At 44.3% G+C, this 19,827-nt stretch overlaps 1 protein-coding gene across 7 annotated transcripts in view; it reads right to left on the minus strand.

The window, feature by feature from the left end:
- Positions 1–19,827, minus strand: part of jmjd1cb (jumonji domain containing 1Cb) — a 119,201-nt gene that overhangs the window by 1,819 nt on the left and 97,555 nt on the right. For 6 of the 7 annotated variants that reach the window (XM_026915092.3, XM_026915091.3, XM_026915089.3 and 3 more), the window contains 18 exons: positions 17,892–19,621; positions 17,363–17,535; positions 14,419–16,595; positions 12,953–13,154; positions 11,889–12,103; positions 11,430–11,582; positions 10,670–10,759; positions 10,081–10,205; positions 9,733–9,946; positions 8,854–9,062; positions 8,064–8,342; positions 7,192–7,360; positions 6,982–7,072; positions 6,754–6,884; positions 6,129–6,251; positions 5,036–5,175; positions 3,239–3,415; positions 2,877–3,008 (listed from right to left, as the gene is read on the minus strand). In XM_026915092.3, the coding sequence (XP_026770893.3) occupies positions 2,877–3,008; positions 3,239–3,415; positions 5,036–5,175; positions 6,129–6,251; positions 6,754–6,884; positions 6,982–7,072; positions 7,192–7,360; positions 8,064–8,342; positions 8,854–9,062; positions 9,733–9,946; positions 10,081–10,205; positions 10,670–10,759; positions 11,430–11,582; positions 11,889–12,103; positions 12,953–13,154; positions 14,419–16,595; positions 17,363–17,535; positions 17,892–19,621 (6,530 nt within the window). Of the gene's footprint in view, positions 1–2,876; positions 3,009–3,238; positions 3,416–5,035; positions 5,176–6,128; positions 6,252–6,753; positions 6,885–6,981; positions 7,073–7,191; positions 7,458–8,063; positions 8,343–8,853; positions 9,063–9,732; positions 9,947–10,080; positions 10,206–10,669; positions 10,760–11,429; positions 11,583–11,888; positions 12,104–12,952; positions 13,155–14,418; positions 16,596–17,362; positions 17,536–17,891; positions 19,622–19,827 lie in introns of those variants that run through there. The other variant, XM_053238696.1, reaches the window with a different exon arrangement.

Below are 19,827 nucleotides of genomic sequence, written 5' to 3' on the forward strand. Positions count from 1 at the left end.
TCTCATGAGGCAGCGTGCTCACTGCCCCATTGCGCTCCACACAGTTATCATTGTACCTAGTGCTCTGCAACCACTAGGGAACTGCAACAAGTGCTAATAGAGGTCCATGGTTGCAGGAATCACAGTGCCTCATGCTCGGTCTGTGAACACTTTCACTAGGGGAGGAGCAGCAAGTAGACAATGACACGGTTGACAGATTGGGCTGGTTCAAAAATTCTCCTTGGCCACCATGATGTTCTTTCATAGCAAATCATCTGAATTAAATCTAACAAATTTCCACTAAAAAGACAGAATAAGTGCAGACAGTGCTTTTATTATGATGTACAGAAACATTTCTACTGTAAGATATATTGCAGAGATTGGGAGAAGGAAAGGGGTATAGAGAGTGCATAAGGTGTGAATTTTTTTTTCATTTTAATTTAAAATTTTTGAGCACAAGAAGAAAAATGTCTCCATTTTCCAGTGGCTAAAATGTCTAGGCTAGTTTCAGGTCTTTTATGTATTTTGAGATGTAGTTGGGCTGAAATTTGGCTGAAACCTGGCAACCTTGGTTAATGATATTACCGTGAACAAGGTATATCTAAAAACAATCTGCTAGACTGTACACTGGATGACTGTATGTTGTTGAGTCTCAACTTTCTATTAGGCCCATTATCAGCCTTAGGACTGCAACTGCTACCTACAGTTTGCACTTAAGTCTTCATCACTCAACAGTTGATTTCAACAAAATAGACTTCAAATTAAAACTAAAATGAATTCAGAAATTACTCTGATGCTCATACTCATAAGTTGCTCATAAGCTCATAAGTTCCTGGTTACACAATTGCACTTTTTGACTATATAGCACACAGTTATAAAAGGGAAATTATGTACAATCACACTATCTGGTGTCACCCAGATGAGGATGGGTTCCCTTTTGAGTCTGGTTCCTTTTAAGGTTTCTTCCTCATGTCATTTCACAGTGTTTTTCCTTGCCACTGTCACCTCTGCCCTGCTCAGAAATTTATAAATTTAAAATTTATATCTGGAATTTATATATTTCTGTAAAGCTGCTTTGTGACATTTGTTCATTGTTAAAAGCACTAAACAAATAAAACTGAATTGACTGTCAGTAAACACAAAAGATCCATCAATCAAAAAGATTCTTTAGGAAACCAGAAGATGACTCTTCTGTAGCATCACTCTAAAGAACCTTTTCTGGCATCTTTATCTTTCAAGCCTGTGGCAAGAGTTTCAAATTTTAAAAGATTCTTTGTGTACCAATGCTAGAATAAAGAAATATATCCATAATTACAATTTAATTATAACTAAAGGCTACAGAAAATCCTACGTTCTGGCTGATGAGAATTGTGTGGACGTGTCAGATCACATACTGACTAACGTCAGCATCTACTCAGCAGCTAGTTTAAAAACCTGCACAGCTGCATATGATGCCTGGTTTAAATGTTATACAACTAGATTTACTCTCCTCTCATTTAACTGCCTACTATCATAAAGCTTATTAACCATTTACTGAGTTCTGCCAGCAAGATCATGTTAATTTTAGCCCTGTTTGGACTACATTAGTTTTATTTGAGGGGCGGTAATGCAATGTAATGTAATAAATCCCATGTAATGTAAAGGGATTTTACTCCTGTTTGAATCCGTCACATCAGTAGTTTTATATGGACTCCGTGTACACGTCTGGAAAGATTTACCTTCTATAAAAATGATCGGAAGAAATAATCTCAGATAATAAACATTTCATCTGAACTGACATGTTGCTAAAGATTCCATTATATCTTGTAGGAAAAGAGGTTGAGAGCTTTTTCTTGAGTATAAATGCACTCCATAAATGTCTGTCATTTTCTGTCATGTCCTGCTGAAACCAAAACGAAATCAAGTACTGGCTGAGTTTAAAACACAGAACAATAAAGTATAGCAATGATTCTGGGGTTTTAGGTAAGTTACTGAATTCCTGGCAAATAAGGAGCCTACATACATGTTATGATCATGTGACATACTACTGATCAATCACAACCCCACAGCATGCGCTTATAATAAAGGTCACATCAATCAGTTCATATTAAAATTATGTGCATGTAATGAGCATGGAATTTTTAGTGTGACAACCTCTTTACAGTATTAGATATAAAACATGATTATCTCAGTAGTGCAGCTACTGTACTAATTCTCATTCATTTCACTGTTTAAAAAAAGTGTGGGGTTATGACACATCAACTACTACACTAATATGGTGTGGAGGCTGAGAGAGCAGGAAGGAAGTCACTAGTTTCTGTGGCTGGGGTAAAGCTGAGTCTTTGGTACACTTGATGTCACCTCTAGTAAATATAGTCCTGCACAATTCATACAGGCCTGAAGACAACATCAGAAAAAAATAAATAAGGAAATCTCTGGGGGAAAAAACAGCATTAAAAATAGCAACTTCCTCTATTTTGCAGACAAAATCTAAATTTATCACAAACGAGACAGCTAATAGTAAGAAGTAATTCTTGATATAAGTACAATAACATTTTATGTGTTTGAAGGTAAAGATATTAAAGATTTTAGCTGAATTTTACTTTTATTCATTTTAGAAGTTGAATTTTACTATCAAAAAAGTTCAACTACTCCATTTGTGACTCTTCCACCCTCTCGCAGTTCCCTCTCCCCCCCTAAAAATCCCACAAAGTTGGGTCTTTAGACCTTAGCGGAAGTAACAGAGACACTGAAATGGAACCTGAGTCCACCCCTGAGTACACTAAACCAGTAAGCTCTCACTCTAGAAGCATGCTTAGATATCAGATAACGACATCAAGTGGCCTAAAGACCTGCGTTGGCATGTGGGTGTGTAGAGCGTAGAAACCCTTCAGGTCTGCGAGAGAAGTTGCTCGTACCTGTAGCTTATCTTCGTAGTTGATTTCCTCTTTGGAGGAGCGCAGCTCCTGGGTTAAGTGGAAGGAGTGCACCACGTGCTCCGGCGAGACAAAGTCATTGATCACCTGAACGCAGCTGTGCAGGTTCTGCACCTGTAGAGGTGACAAAGTGAGATGAAGGATGAGTGCAGGACTGTCAGTGGACACACCGCACCTCCCCTCCCACACATTTATCAACTTATCTTTTCATTTAACATTTACACCTACAAAGGGTGTCCTGTGACATTTATAATTTGACTTTTTTGTCCACAAAGGTGTAAGGCATAAGCATTGCCCATGTCCTCTGAAGCAAAGATATGTATAAGGGAGATGAGGTGTGTGACCTGGTGCAGGGCTCCAGCAGGGACAAGGACAGAGTCTCCCAGGAACTGGACGATGGTGCTGCCCTGTACGCCGTGCTCCTCAAGCAGACGCTGTCTCTGCTTGCGGCTAAGGTACAAGCCCGGCTCCCTGATTGGATCATGCTCTGGCGGGATCTCCACACCCTGCTCTTTGGAGATCTGCAAGCCACAAAACATGATACTGGGTCAGAAACCGTGGCCCAGTTTACACCTGGTATTAACATCCGTCTCGAGTGATCCGATAACAAGTGGACAGCTGAGATGCACAGCCGTTCACACCGGGCACTAAAACGCATCTCCTGTGACCACTTGCGTTCGGGTTTCATATATTGTTTGGACAGGAGAAAGGGTGTCACACACATTTATTACACCAGCCTTCCGCTGCATTTATTTTCAAGCAGAAACGTCCCACGAATCCCATCATATCTACCTTTATGGACTGTTTCAAACATTTCACTCGTGTGGGCTGCTAATGAAACTTGAACATGAACGGGATATGAGACACCGAAGGAAGCTACAAACAGCAACAGCTTTCATCTCTGCTGTTATAGCCTTGTCTTTATCCATTATCTTAGCGGTGGATTGCTCTAAAGTTCAGCATCATTTCCAGACTCGTAATGATTACGTATTTTACGCTTCTTGATTAAACACTCTCGCAATGATTACATATGTTATGTTGTCCAGGACGCATCAAGACGCATTCGCGTTACAAATGTGATGTGGACATATGCGTCCCAGACCACCTCCAGATGTGGTTTAAGTGATCTTCAAGACGCATTTGACCCCGGTCAAACCCGTACTTAGCGCTGACCACTTACGATCCGATCACCCAGGACGCATGTTTATGCCAGGTGTGAATGGGGCCTGTTTTGAGAGGTGACAATAAATTGAGAAAATGTTTTTGACTGCAATGTTGGTGAGCATTGGTTGATGATAAATATTGGATTTTACTGACTCTGGTGTATTAAAAGTCATTGGACAACTGACTAGACACATGACAGCCTTGACTGCATAGTGTAAGTTAGTCACTCAAGTCTGGTTCCATGTAGAATCCGGTTCAATTTCACAGTGCTTTCATTCATGTGTTTTAATATATCATAAGGCTTGGAGAATTTTAATCATAATATATTTTATTAAGATGACAAGCCTTAATGAATAAACAAGTCATATATCCTCACAAACTAGATAATTGTACTGATGACTATAAAGGCAAAAATCTATTTTCATAACTCAGTAAAGGACATGACCTTCACACTCACTTTTATATATCATATTAAAAATTTTACCCTAATTTTTCTCTCATATTGCTTGTAGCTTTATTCACTCATAAAAAATCCACATCTAATAGATAGAAACAAAACCAATGCGAAGCCAATCAGCTAATGAATACCGCTCGTGAATACCAGACAACAATCCCTACAATAAAATGTGCATGCTGTAAAGTAGTTTAGATTCGCATTTGCCCTGTAATTGCTGCATGTAACGGCAAGGGCAAACTGAGGAGAGCTCTGAGAATCACTCTGTTAACCCTGCCGTCTTCTGCATGACAACATCCGTCCAAGAGCCACAAGAACAGAACAGGCAGTTTAAAGGAAGGAAGGTAATTAAATGTACCCTATAAAACTTCCCTTAGGAGGAATGCAGGGTTTTATAAGGACATCCACTAACACAGCACAAGACAGATGGAGGTAACAAGGTAGGGAGAGCATGAGAAAGAGACAGACAGAGAAAGCTGCACTGTTAACATGATACACCATGAAAAGGAAGTAATGCAGTAACCTTGTGCAGAAATTCTTTAACTTTCTCCACGTCTTTGCTCGCATAGACGTGCCATAAGGCTCCAGGAGTCTCACTCGAGTCCTTTAATCTCTTCTTCACATTGTCATCTAGATCCTCTTCCTCCAGCCTCTTCAGCACTCCTGAGCACAAACACATGAATATATTAACTCACACACGCAAAATATTACACGGTCAGCTTAACGTACAACAAAGACAGGCTGTCTGACAATAGCTCTGGCATCCTCCTTTGAAGAGGTCGTAATGTTTAAAAATTAATTCTGATGAAGCGCGTGGGCGTCAGCTTTTCTAACGCAGTTCCCTCTGCATTAGGCCCAGGAGACAGAGCGCTATAAATAGAGCCCGGCCAGAATGGGACAAGAAGGAGGAAGAAGGAGGGAAGGTGGGAGAAAAGGAAGGAATGAAGCAGCAAAGTAAAGTTTTCTTGACAGGAGACAGGGCACAGCTGAGGCATAGTGCCAGACCTGAGTTCTGCCAAGACACAAAGGAAGGGAGGTGTGGGCTTGAAATGCTGGGAGGTGTGGGCTTGGCTCTTGCCAACTCTGCTGTAATCCTTCAGTTTTCTAAAAGGAACTTTCTGCACAATTCCTAGTGAAGACGACAGCTGCAGGCATTAGCACTCGTTCACTTAAAGTCAATCTCTGTGCCTGCTCTGTGCTGGGAGGATGAAATCGGGCAGCGTTTCAGCCATGGACATGTGGAGTTTTACGCTGCATTCTGTGGAATGTGTCTGAAGAGAGCACGCTCTCAGCGTCTGTTCACTCAAACAACAGCCTTAGCCGTGTGATCACTGGGAAAGGCTCCTGCAACTCGTCCAGATGCTCATAACCCCCACCCAAGCAACACTATATTGTTTCCAGAATTCCTTAAAGTCTGTACCGTGTGTGTGTTTCCAAGCTCTGTGATACAGAGAAGAGCGAGAGGTATACCAAGCCCATATTTGTCCCAAAAAGGGAGAGAAAAGCAGTACAATGATTTTTCCCTCTGTTACTGGCTCTCTTCATGAAAATGAAGGCTGACCTAGTTCAGGCCATTCTGTTAAAAAGGGAAGGACAAAGGTAGTAGAAAGGCTTACCTGTTTTGGAGAGTACGCCGTTCCCTTTGGCCACTCCAACGTAAACAAGCACGCTGACAACGTCAGACACTTCCATGTGCAGGTTGGCTGTGCCAAAGTCCTGCTCCTGAGATGATGCAACGCCTGAAGCACAGAAAAACACGCTCACTTTCATACTCATCGCTCAGTCATGAGGAGTTATGAGTCACGTCAAACCATTACAAGAGTCACTGTAATCTGTTCTACCGAGTTGTTCAAGAGATTGGAGAAACAACTATTATGCAAGTACAAATCCTTAAATCATAGTGCATAGATGTGCAGGTGATGAGGATATAAATATACTGATACATATAGATAATTCTCTGTCCTCACTGAGTGCGCAGCTCAGCTAGGTTTGTAAGCTACTTCAGAATTTGTAGCCTGTATTCGTACCAAGAGAAGAAAGTCAGCATATTACTTCAATTTTATTATACACTGAGATATTGTCACAGATTTATATTTTCTAGCTAATTCATGATTTAAATTGTTTTTTTAATGTGCCTTATCTTTGAGAGTTCATGAGCAATATTTTCTTCATTCAGCCCATATCAATAAAAGGAATTAAAAAAAGAGAAGCTAGATGTAGTAACAGACAGAACTGCAGTACCGTATGCGCAGCAGAGACGAGGGCCTAGGTCAGGTCGCACAAAGAACGAGGGGAGATGGGAAGCCAAGTTCAAATTCCCCTCTGGGTCTGAATACTCAGGCAGAGGGAGATTCTTCATCAGATCATCATACCTACACAGATACACACATCCACTTAACACTCTCCTGCAAACTTTCATGTAAAGAAAAAAAACACACTCCACACTTCAACATAACATCTGTAATGTACCTAGAAGGCATTAGAGCCATAAACTCTTCGCCCGAGGGCCAGTCTTTTAGCCTGTACACAATCGCCTCGCCATCTCTGGATTTGGGCCGTTCTGAAGTAGAGAAAGAGATAAAGAAAAACATATTAAGACCAAGTGATACATCTGGAGAATCTGATTACAGATAATAGTTATTATGTTCACCCAGGTGAATAGTTTTCAGGACTACTAACTTGTCAGGTCCTCAAAGCCGTCCCAGAACTCTTTGATGCCTGAGTTGGAAACCACGCCGTCCTTGCAGTTCAGCAGATCCCCCTGATGGTCGGCGAACTCCTGGCTGAAAGCTTCAGCCTTCCACAGGCTGGCGTTGAGCTTCTTGTGAACCCCTGAGACGAGCACAGGCTGGAAAAACACCACAGAGGAAATGGGCCTTTAATGACAGCCAGGATCACAGCAACTCTCAGACCGTTCCCTTTTCACACAGTGGAAAATATGAAGCCTGGAGGAAGGGGAAAAACCTTAACTACTACAATATGTAATACATCAGCAACCAGCACACTTTAGTTTTATCTGCAAATGCCTCAGCACTCCTATATATGTGCAATGTCCCTGCTTTCAGGGGGGGACTCAAACCTGCTGACACAAACATCTTCACCAAACGACGTATAATAAACACCTCCACGTGCCTCCTTGATACATGGCCCTGCAGCCTTCTCAGACAACAACATGCACAGCTGGCTGCCGCTCAAAAAACATGCATGGTCCACCAGAAGAGCTGTGTTTTTATTAATATTGTATGCCTCCTTTGGAGCTGTAAACTCATGGCGCTGAGAGCAGGAGCTCTGTAAATGCCATATTGAGTCGTGGAACAGGAAAAGATAAGAATGAAGGCAGAGGAAAGGAAAATAATACAACTGTAACACCTCCCCAGCAGGGGGTGCTGAAGTACTGAAAGCCAGAAGAGGAAAAGAGCATGTACTGTATAAATAACCTTCATACTCTGCTCTTGCCTTCTTTGTTTCTCAGACATATCTTGCTATTTTGTGATGTGCATGGTACACGCTTAACTAGGATGAGCTGAGTGGTTTGCAGCAGCGTGACTAACCTGTCCCTGTTTCCAGCACTCTCTGAACAGTTTCCAGTTGTTGCTGTTGCGGTGGTCTTTGAGCCAGAGCAGTTTACGATCATACAGCCAGCAGTGGGGGATGTCTGCATGCTGCTCAGGAACGTCCTCGGCTTGTTTCCTCCTTTCAGCCTTGGCCTCTTCCGGGGGTTTAGCCTTTGGGCTCTGCTTAGTGCTGCGGTCTGCCGGTATCTTGTTCTCAACCACTGAAGCAATGATGTCATCCAGGATGTTAGGCATAGTGCGACCACTTTTCCCAGTCTGAGCAGGGACACATGGGAGACAGAGAATGAAGTATTATTATTATTATTATTATTATTATTACTGTCTCTTTTAGCAGGACCAATTAGCATGAATATGGGCATGTGACGGTCAGAAGGCACATTTTGACAGAAATATACAGTACAAAAGCAGTCCCCGTCAAGAAAGAAACACTGAACTCCTGTAGTCTTAACTGCCAGACATTCAAGTTTATGAACTGCCTGAAATTGAAACAGAAGTCATAGTTTCCCATGTGTTCATTTATCTACTGTTGAATGACTAATTCAACAGACATCCTTTACTCAAAGTACTTATGTGACACGAAAATGCCAGCTATTTTACTGCTTGTTAAAATCAAGCTTCCTGTTTATGTTGGATCTTGTTACTGATAGGCTGCAGATGGTTAAATACGTTTCTCTGTATGAATAACTTTAGATTTATGATCACATTACAGCAAACTACTCTCAACGTAAGGTGTGTGTGTATTGTGTGATCGTATGTTTTGTGAGACCTGTGAGGCTGTGGAGTAGACCGGGGCGAAGGCGATGCCGGCGTCAGTGGAGCCCAAGCGCAGTTTTCCAGCCGTGGTGGTGAGCAGGTCTCGCAGTGTGGAGCCCTGCTCCGTGCTGTTGGCCACCAGAGATGAAGCTTTACAGTGCAAAGTCTCGAGAGCATCTGTGCTCTCTTCCTTCACCTTCCCTGCAGCCGACTCCTTATTCTCTGCAGGATGAGACACCATGCAGGAACATTAACAACACATTAATTCAAAACATGCTATATTCATTAAAAAAATAGAAATTTGTCGGCATGTTACATACTGTTAACTCACAATGGATCGTGCGTTGAAAAGGAGAACCCTGTGCACTGCATAGCTTGTGCTTTACTTTGTATAACACATGACTAAGCTCATGAATGGACTTTCTAATTACCTGACACATTAAATCAAGCAATCACAGAAAATGTGCACTGCATTCATTGCCAGAACTGTGACTGAGAGCCTGTCGTTCGTATAATAACAGACGAAACATGACCCAGTTCAGTTCTGAAAAGGCACTCTGAGTAGAAATCTGTGAATGAGCTGCTTTGTGCAGTTCAAGACAATGACCAAAGCCCACATAGCCAACATTCATCTAACTGACACTCCATTTTAGAGTAGCCTGTCAGTGTAGCATGTAAAGCCAACTGAAATGCTGGATAAACATCTGGTTAGGTGAGCTCTTGGGACTTTGGGACTGGGAGCAGCAGTTATGTATACCGCTAAATATGAGGCTTGTGGTATTCTGGCTGCCTGTCAAATGTGTACACTCACACTAAGAAATGTGACTGCTCTAGGACTCACATATTTCCTAATTATGTCTCTCTCATTCTGTTTCGCCCTCTCTTTGCTCACCTTTCTTCTCTTCCCGGGATTTCTGCTCGGCCAAGTCAGCCAGAAAGTGCAGTGGTGACTGAGACTCGGGTGGCGTGAGCTTGCTATCAGTGCTGGTATCACTGGCTGGGCTGTTGCCCCCGTTCGCCTCCACCTTCTGTCCCAAGTTGTGCTGGCCAGCCTCAGGCTTGCACAGGGAAAGCTTGTTGCTGTGGTTCAGCACGTTCTGGAGGACCTGAGGGAGAAAGCGCATGGAGGGTCAGAGAGGAAAAAGGAAAAGCTTGGAGTATACATGTAAAAGCAGATATTGTTTCAGCACTTATGAGCTGTTGAGGTGGTTCCTTAATAGGACACAGCATGGATACAGACCTGAGAAACGCCGTTAGTGGATGGGAGCTTGTTGAGGATGTTCTGCTTGTTGGCACAGGCGCAGTGCGCTTTGATGCCAAACGTCTCCCTGAGCATGTGCATGGCATTTACCAGGTCCGTCAAGACTGCAACGCAACACAAAAAGCCACTTCTGGTCACTTTTCACATACCGAAGAGTTAAATGCAACCAGTGAATTCCTAAAAAGAAGAGGAGGATGTGCAAAGGAAAGGTCGATGGGACTTTGTTCTGTTTTGCTGAATTCAGCATGCGCCTACACCTCGAGATCTATGAAATATGCTATCTCGGCACTCTGTCAAGTATGCCTCAAGCCCCACAACAGCCCTTTGTTCCAGACTCGCAGAGTGCCCACTATGTGCAAAGGCTTGTTTTTTCACTCTGGAAAGAGGGAAAGCATGGGGAACTGGACTGTGGCCAGGATATGAATGTGTTATTCTAGCTAGGTAATACAGAGCTCAGTTAATTTAAGGTCATCTATCAGAATACATTTTTACTCTCTCTTTTCTCTCTCCCAGTTTCCAAAAGGGGAAACGTTCTGGCAACAGGAATGTGTTCTGTGTGGTTCCATACCTGTTCCTGGTATAATCTGCGTTGGCATCAAGTGCTTGTGATCATGTGGCTGTCCCTTGACGCACTTCAGCCAGGCGTACAGCTCTTTGTCTGTGGAACAATAAAAGTAACATTACTCACAAGAGGGAAATTGCGACAGCTTTCTTCTCATAAAAAAAAGCCAGACACATGCAATAATTAAATGAAAACAGTACAGCACAGATTGTCTCTCCAGCCTGCATTGGAGTTGAGGAGCCATGGTGTTTATAGCTCTAATTAATACAAAGTGGAACATGAACATGAATCAGCAGAAATAATGTCAGGGCTTGAAGAAACCAATCAGCAAGTGCTTTTGATAGAAGTGACTCAATGTACTGCAGAGACAAACAAGTCTGGGAATGGGGATGGGATAGACGATGATTTGCGTGCAAAGAATGTACAGTCTGACTCTTCACATGTACCGTGAACTCTGCTACCTGTTTACATTTTATAATAATGAATATGTCAGATGTAACCTGAAATAAATGTATGCCCATGTAAGGAATGGCATCATGTGAGTTCTGTCACAGCATAAAGTTCAGAGCATTAGTTCAGCATGTTAGCCGAGTCTCCTGAAAATGTCCTTATTAAACAGAAGGTAAGAAGATAAACTGTCCAGACTCGGCGGGAAAGTGCACCATCTGCCCTGGCCCGTTCACAGCAGGCATGATGTAGAGACTGGTTGTGTGGTTGGGTGTGCGACCCTCACCAAGCTCAACTGAATATCAAAACAAAAACTGACCTTTGGAGCTCTTCTTCTCCTTCGCCTTGTAGCAGTCCAAGCACACCACAAATCCACATTTCTGGCACACCCAATGAATGTTGAACAATGTGGCCTCGCATGCGTCGCAGCTCTCACGCACCCCCCTCACCGCCCGTTTCCAGGCTATCTTGGCTGCGAGGCAAAGCAAACAGAGTCTGGATAAAATGGATGTTCATGGAGCAGATTGCTAGAATTTTCTTTCTCTGTTAAAAACAACAGTCTGACAGATGGGATAATTTCATATTCCTCAGTCAGCAGACAGCAGACAAAAGCTACAATATGTGTAATGTTGTAACAAGAATGTTTCTGGAGTTTATCTGGGCCACATTTTCTGTCATTTAAAATGATAAATCAGGTCAGCCTTGAAATATTTAAATATAATTTTTAAATAGGCAATGTCATAACAAAGAAAGAAGAAAATCTGATATGTGAAAGTACCATCTTTCTTTATCCATGTGGCTGCAGTCTTCTCGCTCATGACCAGCTGGCAGAACTTGTCTCCGATGTAGCTAAGAATGTATTTGGAGGTTTCCAGGTCCAGATCATTCTCTTCATATGCATCTGGAGCCCAGAGACTCAAGGCCTCCTCGTCGTGCTGGTCAGGGGATGAGAAGCCGTCGATCCGGATAACTCCGTTCTTACTATATGAAAGGCTACAGGAAGAGTGACAGAAAAAATGAGAGGGGTACGTGAATGGATGAAATAGACATGGAAGACAATGATGAAATAGCTAGAACAGTTCTCTTCCTTCTCTGAGAATCAAAGTGAATGTTAACATAATGAAAGGGTGCACTGTGTGTGAGAGAGTAAGAAATGGAAAGACAAGCTCTTTTAAACAGGCCCCAAAACCACATTTTCCTAACCCTGCTTAATCTGCACAAGTTTTAATATCCACGCCAATTCAGGTTATGAAAAGAATTGAGTGGTCAAATGGATGAAATTGCCCAAATCTGGAGTGATGTCACTATGACAACATGAGCAGGTCTGCCATTGCCTGTGATTAAGCACGAGAAACTCCTCTTTGGCAGAGATCCTGTCCTCTCAGACTTCTAATAGAGGATTACAGATGGCCAGTAAACAGCACAGGAATGTAAAAATGAATATATTTAGAATACAGATGACGAGTCTTCCAATCTAGGCTATCCCAGGTCACTGGAGCTATTCCTCATCTAGAGCTATGGTGTACTAGAGCACTAGATTTGACTTTTGCTGCCTGGAGTGGAAAAAAGGATCTTTGATTTGATTCCCTTGATATTACAGGCAGTCTTGGTTATGACTAAGTAGCTCATAATATCAGTATGTAGCCCAAATAAAGTGGTGTTTTCTGTTGTTGCATCCAGATAAGCCAGGTTTAATACAATTTTCCAGTGTAAGTTAGAATCACAACAATTCAAAATTAGCAATAATACCTTATGTGTAAATTCACATTTGTAAATTATCACTGAACTTAAAAAGTAAATGTTACAGTCTTTGGTGTGTGCTGATGTCAGTGACTCTCTTACCGGCGGAAATAGTAGAAGCGGCAGAAGACGGGAGAGTGAGTGGGCTCTTCTCCTTTCTTGGTGCGGATCGAGCGGCATTCGCGGCACTTCTGCAGGTTGGGGCCGATCTCCGAGCATGAATCGTCCTGCAGGAAGGACTCACCCGTCTGCTTCAGCTTCTTCACTTTCCTCCAGTCTTTCAGCACTGAGCGAGGAATACCATCTGAACATGCACACACACACACACACAAAGCGCAAATATATTGAGAGACTTCTCAATGTTGACTGATAGTTGATCTTTTTCCTTTATGTATATTTTGCAGGTAAAAAAAAGTTTTTGTGCAAATAGTGATGTTACTGTGCTAGGCGTAGAAGTGAGTAAAAACTTTCCATGCATGTCTCAAGAGAAAAAACACATTCGATTTAAGTAAATCCCAAAACAAATATTAACACTTCCAGCAATCATGCTAAACTTTCCTATCATGTTTTGTTATAAGGATGTGCTTTAGGCTGATGTGTGATACTAAGCACTTAATGAAAACAAATAAATGAAACATTAGTAGGACGGTATGAGTCTAAGAGGGTGAGGTCTACGCTTTCACCATTTAGTCACACTCAGGTGACTCCATTGTCTCAGTATTATGACTACAGTTATGAAACATGACAATTCAGAGTGACCATGTGTATTAGAACATATATTGAGTTACAAAGGGGCTCCTCTCTCCATGTAACAATAATACGAGGGGCCTGCTAAAAGCTCTCCGGTTAGAAGAGCACTTAACATGCCTTGGCAAGATTTATTTCACATAAAAGTTGAACATTCCTATAGCAGCTTTGAAACCTCCACAGCTGCAGTCCAGATGTGAGCACACCACCACCCCCACACTCACAATCCCCATCTATTTCTGACATACAATATCTTTCTCTTTAGGAATCAATATCGCCATTAAGAAGATCATATGTAGGGTGTCAAAGACATTTAAACATTCTAAAAGCTAGTTTTATATAATAAAAACATTTTTTTATATAATTGATCAATCTAACAATTAATAATTTAAATTACAAATAAGGTTTTTGAAAATTTAAAATAAATACACAATATTGTAATTTATGTATTGAAATGGATCGCTCTATCTACTATCCTACACATATGCAGACGCTATATAGTAGTATACATATTTTATAGTCTCTTTTAATATGCACTGTCCACACTTGTTTTTGATTCTAGTTTTCCTGTGAAGAAGATCAGAAAAATCCCAAACTGTTCTCTATCTGGTTGACTTAATACCTAATGTGGTATCGGTGATTTAGAACCTGGAATTTTTAATGAAATATCATAGTTGCCATAATCTATTTTTGACTAATCATTGCAGCCCGACTGTAATGTACAGCAAGGTTTGTTATGTTGAGCTGAAAGATACAAGATCTATGGTTTTCTAAAACTCTATATGCTATTAAAATCCTATACTCAAAGGATAAAAACTTACTGCTGCTGGCCAATTTGAGTTTGGTTTTCTCCTTGGCGCTTCTGAAAATGCCATTGGGCTTGACATCGTCCTCGTCCTTGTCATTTTCCCCTTTCTTCTTTTGCATGTCATTCTGCTTCTTCTTGTAGGTGGGCTTAGGCTGCCTCTTTGCCCTCTGCTCATGCTTGCTGTCGCTGCCATCTGAGTCATCGCCGCTCTCTGAGCCTGACTCATGTGGCCGCTTGGAGGGACCTCGTCGTGGCTTCCTGTCTTCCTGGCTTATTTTATCCTCTAAGCATTTGCCATCTTTGCCTATCTCCGCGTCGCTGGAGGTGGATGCTACTAGGTTCACCGTGCATGGCTTAATGATCTCACAGACAGCACTGGACGTCTTCTCCACCTTGTTAGTGTTGCGATCTTCCTCAGAGTGGCGAGTGAGCCATGCTTTTTTCAGCTTGTGGTAGTTGGGCTGGTTCATCTGTGATGGCTGACCATTGGGTAGGGGGCTGGCTTTGCTGGCCAGATTGCCTGGCGAGGCACGGTCCTGGGTGATGATGGTGGGAGATTCCTGAGAGGATCGACAGCTGCCTTCACTCTCTGAGGCACTGCTTGAGCCGCGGGACTGGGCAGCAGCCAGGGCGGCCTTGTGCTTCTTCAGGTGGATGAAGTTCCCAGAGTAGGGCTGAGGAGCTTGGGCCAAACCAGGCTGAGGCAGCTGGCCACTGGGGGAGTCTGTCCTGGCATTGCACTCCTGCAGCTCAGGGCCGGTGGGAGTCCTGCATTTGGGTAAAGGGCCCTCCAGTCTATTAATGTTACTGCTGCTTGGAGTGGCTGAGTTGGGATAAGGTAGCTCAGCTGTGCCTCGACTCAGCACATTGAATGTGGAAGCAGCAGAGGCAGAAGTGGTTACATCAGTACTGCTATTGCACACAGAGTTAACAACAGCTACCGAAGAGCTGGGAAGGCTGCCCTGGGAGACTCGGACAAAGTTCTTTTTGTACTGCAAAAAAATATCCTCCCTATTTGTGTTTTGCTGGATAACTCTGCCAGGTTCTCTGGTCTCAGCCAGTTTGGTGCAGTCCAGTTGGTTTTTGCCTGTATGTGGCCTACTGCCAGACGTCTCCTTGGCGCCAGACTTGGAACCCGGTGAGCTGTCATACTTAATGCAGGTTCTAGAGCGAACAATAACAGAGGCTGTGGCTGCCTGTGGCTTCCCTTGACTTTTGTCTGAGTGCCACTGAGCTACTTTATCGTGGCTCTGTGAGTCAGAACTGGGCCTCCATGGCTCGCTGGAGCCCAGCTCTACATTGCTCTTCACCTCCCTGAGCTCTGGCAGCAGAGTGGGAGGTTTCTGTTGCTCCGACACCTTCCCAGCCAAACTGACCGGCTGAATGGGGGTGAGCGTGGGTGGCGAGAGGCGACCATAGCCAGCCTCCTTGCGGTCCAGTGTTTGCTGGGTGGGCGGGTGAAAGACAGGTGCCCTGTGCAGGGCAGGCATGCTCCTGAGTTGGTTTGAGGGTGAGACAGCTGGACTGCGGCATTCACTGGCTACCGCTGGGGTACTGAGGGGGTTCAGGGCCACCTGCTGACTGAGCTGCTCGCTGATCTTCCCCACCAGGCCCTCACCCTCTGGCTGGTGCTTGATAAGCGGGGGAGGCTTGGACAGGGACTTGGCGCTGCCCCCACCACCAGTGTAGGAGCCCAGAGGCAGGGGACTCGAGACAGAAAGGGAGTTGAGCTCTTTGGAGGGGTAGAGACGTGGTGGCTCATTCACCACACTGTTGGACAGGGTGGTGAAATAGTTGCTCTGCGGCAGTGACTGAGCAGCAGAGTGCTTGTACTTGTAAAGATCAGAGGGTGAATGTTCATTCTCCTTGGGCGGTCCACTAATGGGAAGGGAGGGAATGCGGGTATAGGGCTCACGCTCTGGCTCTCCTGACCGGATCTTGGCAGTAAAGGGGGCCACCTCAATGCTCTCCTGTAGGATGCGGCGGTTCTCCTCCTTGTACTTAACGGCCCGATCTGGCGTGTCCAGCGGCAGGCGGGGAGGATGTGTCTGCTGCTTCACGTGAGATGAATCCATGTAGAGGCGCTGCAACTCTTTGCTGTTGGGTGTCCGGCTTCGGTCCGGCTCCTGCTTCAGGTGGGCTGTTACCAGGCCACGCATGGGATCTACAAACATCTTACTTTCCAGCTCCCTGATGAGAAAGGGAAAAAAGCAATAGAGAATTTTGATGCTTTTATCAAAAATAAGTTAAACAGTACAACAAATGCCACAGGATAGAGTGACGATCCAGTGTGTATTCCTGCCTTGCATTCCTGCCTTGCATTCAGTGCTATGACCCTGACCAGGTATAGAAGCATTATACTTGCATATTTTTGCATGTTTTTCATACTATTTTGGAGTATGTTTAAAAGAAATATCAAATCCACAAGATAAATATTGTTTTTTCCCCAAACCCCATGGTAAAAACTGATTTCAAACACAATTCACATTTCATGAAAATATTGTTTCTGCAAAAGAAGAGCCTTGCCATTTCTTAGACTGATATAATACAGGGCATTTTTACTTCCCTAAATTGCAACATGGCCTTTTCATACTTCTATTCAATCTAAATCTAGACCATATCATTATGTTACCATTGCCAACATATTTGACAAGCAGGCCATGCAGAGACAGCTCAGTTAAAAAAGCAAAACATGCTTCGAACAAAAGGAGCTGGTGCCTGAGAACAGAGCAGGAACTGAACTGGCCTCTGTGTTACTGTCTATACTATGTTATACCTTACCAGGTACACTATGGAAGTAGATTAGAGTTGGGCAGTCTGGCTTTAGAAAACCAAGGACAGCTACTGATTGACACCAAAACAATTCAGTTATGAGCATGGTTGCTAAATGAGCACGAATTTGTTTCATTTCAGGTCACAGGGTATTTTAACAGACAGAGCTTTGTGTGTGTACTCACCCTTTGTGCAGCTCTGCAGATGTTTTAGAGAGTGGTGGGCTGGAGTGTGAGGTGATTTTAAGGGGCCTGTGGGGATCAGCGCTGGCTGGTCTACCCGGGACATGGCTCAGAATCCCGAGGCTGTCTGCTGAGGTCACAGGGGTGGGCTGATGGAGCCAGGGGCTGGAGGTGTTCTGTAGCAAACACACACATACACACACACATGAAGACCTATACATCCATCTAGCAACGGTAGCAACATGGTGTGAATGTAAGCACAACTGACTTTCACACACTATTACTGGTTTCATCACCTATTCCTGCTTCTTTGTCTCACTGTCTGAGTCATAAAATAAAGCTGATGCACCACTACAACTTTCTAAATGAAAAGGGACTAGATTACCGGTACTTATAACAGACTCTAGTAATCTCAGTATCTCCTTTTAAACAGTACACTATGTAGAAAAAGACCTCTTCCATTCAGTAATCTATTGGATACACATTGATTTTAATAAAAATGATAATAATGCCGGTCTTGTGATATCCTTACCCTTGGCAGGCTACCATCTGAGTTCACAGAATTCTCTGGACGCACCCACTTTGACCCAGGTAGGCTAAGTCCGGGTGGATAGGAGTGCTGCGTGCCATTATGGTACTGCCAGATGATGGGGTATAGGCCCAGCTGGTTATAGCTGGCACCACCATGTGTCTGGGGCAGCAGCGGAGGGGGCGGTTGCTGTTGAAGAAACTGCTGTTGCTGGTGTGGGTGGTGGTGAGCTAGAGCCAGATGACTGAGTCCACCTGAGTCGAGGCGAGGGTGGCCACCCAGCAGAGAGGCCGGCGGCATGGCAGGCAACACGGTGGGGAGCAAGGGGTGGTGCACCGAGGGGTGTGGGCTGAGGGAAGAGGTGGGCAATAGGTGGGAGTGGTGGTGAGAGCTAGGTGTCAGGCAAGTAGCGTGGGAGGAGCTGTGGAGTGGATGGAGGTGGGGAGGAAGGTAAGTAACGTGGTTGGTCTCGGCCTCGGGCCGCACCAGTGCCGGGTCACGATACACTGTGAAGTGCTCGTTTTTGTCGACGATGAGAGGGCTCTTGGTGGACTCAGAGGGAGTGGTGCGAGCAGGAACAGGCTTGAAGCTGGAGCGTGGGGTTTCTGTGTCTGGTTTGGCTGCTGACCGGGCAACAGAGGATGGAGGGTTGTCGGTGTGTCGTCCTTTGTGTTTGGTCACCTCAGGGGAAGTGTTTGGTTTAGGCTTCATGGCCTCCAGGACACTGTGGGTTTTTGACTTCATGGCGTCAGGTGAGGGATTGCACTTGGGCTTAAATGTGTCAGGTGAAGGGTTTGACTTGGACTTGGCCACATCTGGTGATGAGCTAAGTTTCTGTGGCTTTCGCACATCTTCTGCGAGTGAGGCGTTCTTGATGCAAGGCATGATTGAAGGGTACTGCTGCTGTACTTTCTCCCTTTCCCTTTCTGCCACAGCAGCTGACTCGCTTACCGAAGCCACAGGACGGATCACCTCAGAGTGGGCAAACTCAATCTTGCTACCCAAGCTCTGACCTAGCTGCTGCTGCAGCTCACCCTCTGGCTTCCTGCATTCAGAGGCTGATGGGTTTAGCACCAAATGTCTCACTTCAGGGACATAGGTTTCACGTTTCTGAGAGGCCAAAAGGGCAGATACAGCCTCTGAGTTCTCTCTGGTGGTGGGGTGGGAGCTGGAGTCCTCTGTGATGTCAATCACACACTTTGGTGTGTGTGTTCTGGGTGCCCCTGTGCTATAATGGTCCTTGGGCAGAGTTTTCACAGTGCTTTTTATTTCCACAATGCACCCCTGAACCTCAGTAGAACCCAAGCTCTGAGGCTGTGCACAGGGGCTGGGAGGGGGCAGTGGGGAAGGCTGCACCGGGGACCTCCTCTCCCCTGTATGTTCACTCTTGGCAGAGGGCAACACTTCCATGGCTGTCGGCTTGACAATCTTATCCACCGTAGATACCTCCTCCCAGGGAGACACCCTGCTGTTGGTGTCCGGGTCCTCTAGAGCCTTGCAGCTCTGAGATTTTTCCTCTTCCTCATTGGTTTTTGAAATGCCCTTACTTTTCAGTTCGTTTTCAGAGCTTGGCTCTGAGGATGAGTCCAAGAGCCTCTTATTGGAGTTCTCAGAGTCGCTCTCTGAAAGATCTGATGCCTCCATCTTTATCCGTTTAAGGCCAGCCTTCTTCTCCTCGTCTTCAGCTTTCCTCCGTTTGCTCACCATCTGTTTTGATTTGTTCCTAGGAACATCTGCAGCACAAGCAAACACATATAAGAGGTCAGCTTGGGGCAGAAACTTCAACATTTCAAGAAAGATGCACAAAAACCCTCACGCTTTTGAGTGGTTCCAACCAAGGGTTGATGTCACTTTCTACTTAGGTTAAACATGTCTTGAGTGCTGCGTTAGAAATGATAGAGCAGCTCCCGGTGCATTTATGAACACTTAAAAAGTCCAT

The sequence above is a fragment of the Pangasianodon hypophthalmus genome, chromosome 12, assembly GCF_027358585.1.
Source record: "Pangasianodon hypophthalmus isolate fPanHyp1 chromosome 12, fPanHyp1.pri, whole genome shotgun sequence".
Taxonomy (NCBI): Eukaryota; Metazoa; Chordata; class Actinopteri; order Siluriformes; family Pangasiidae; genus Pangasianodon; species Pangasianodon hypophthalmus.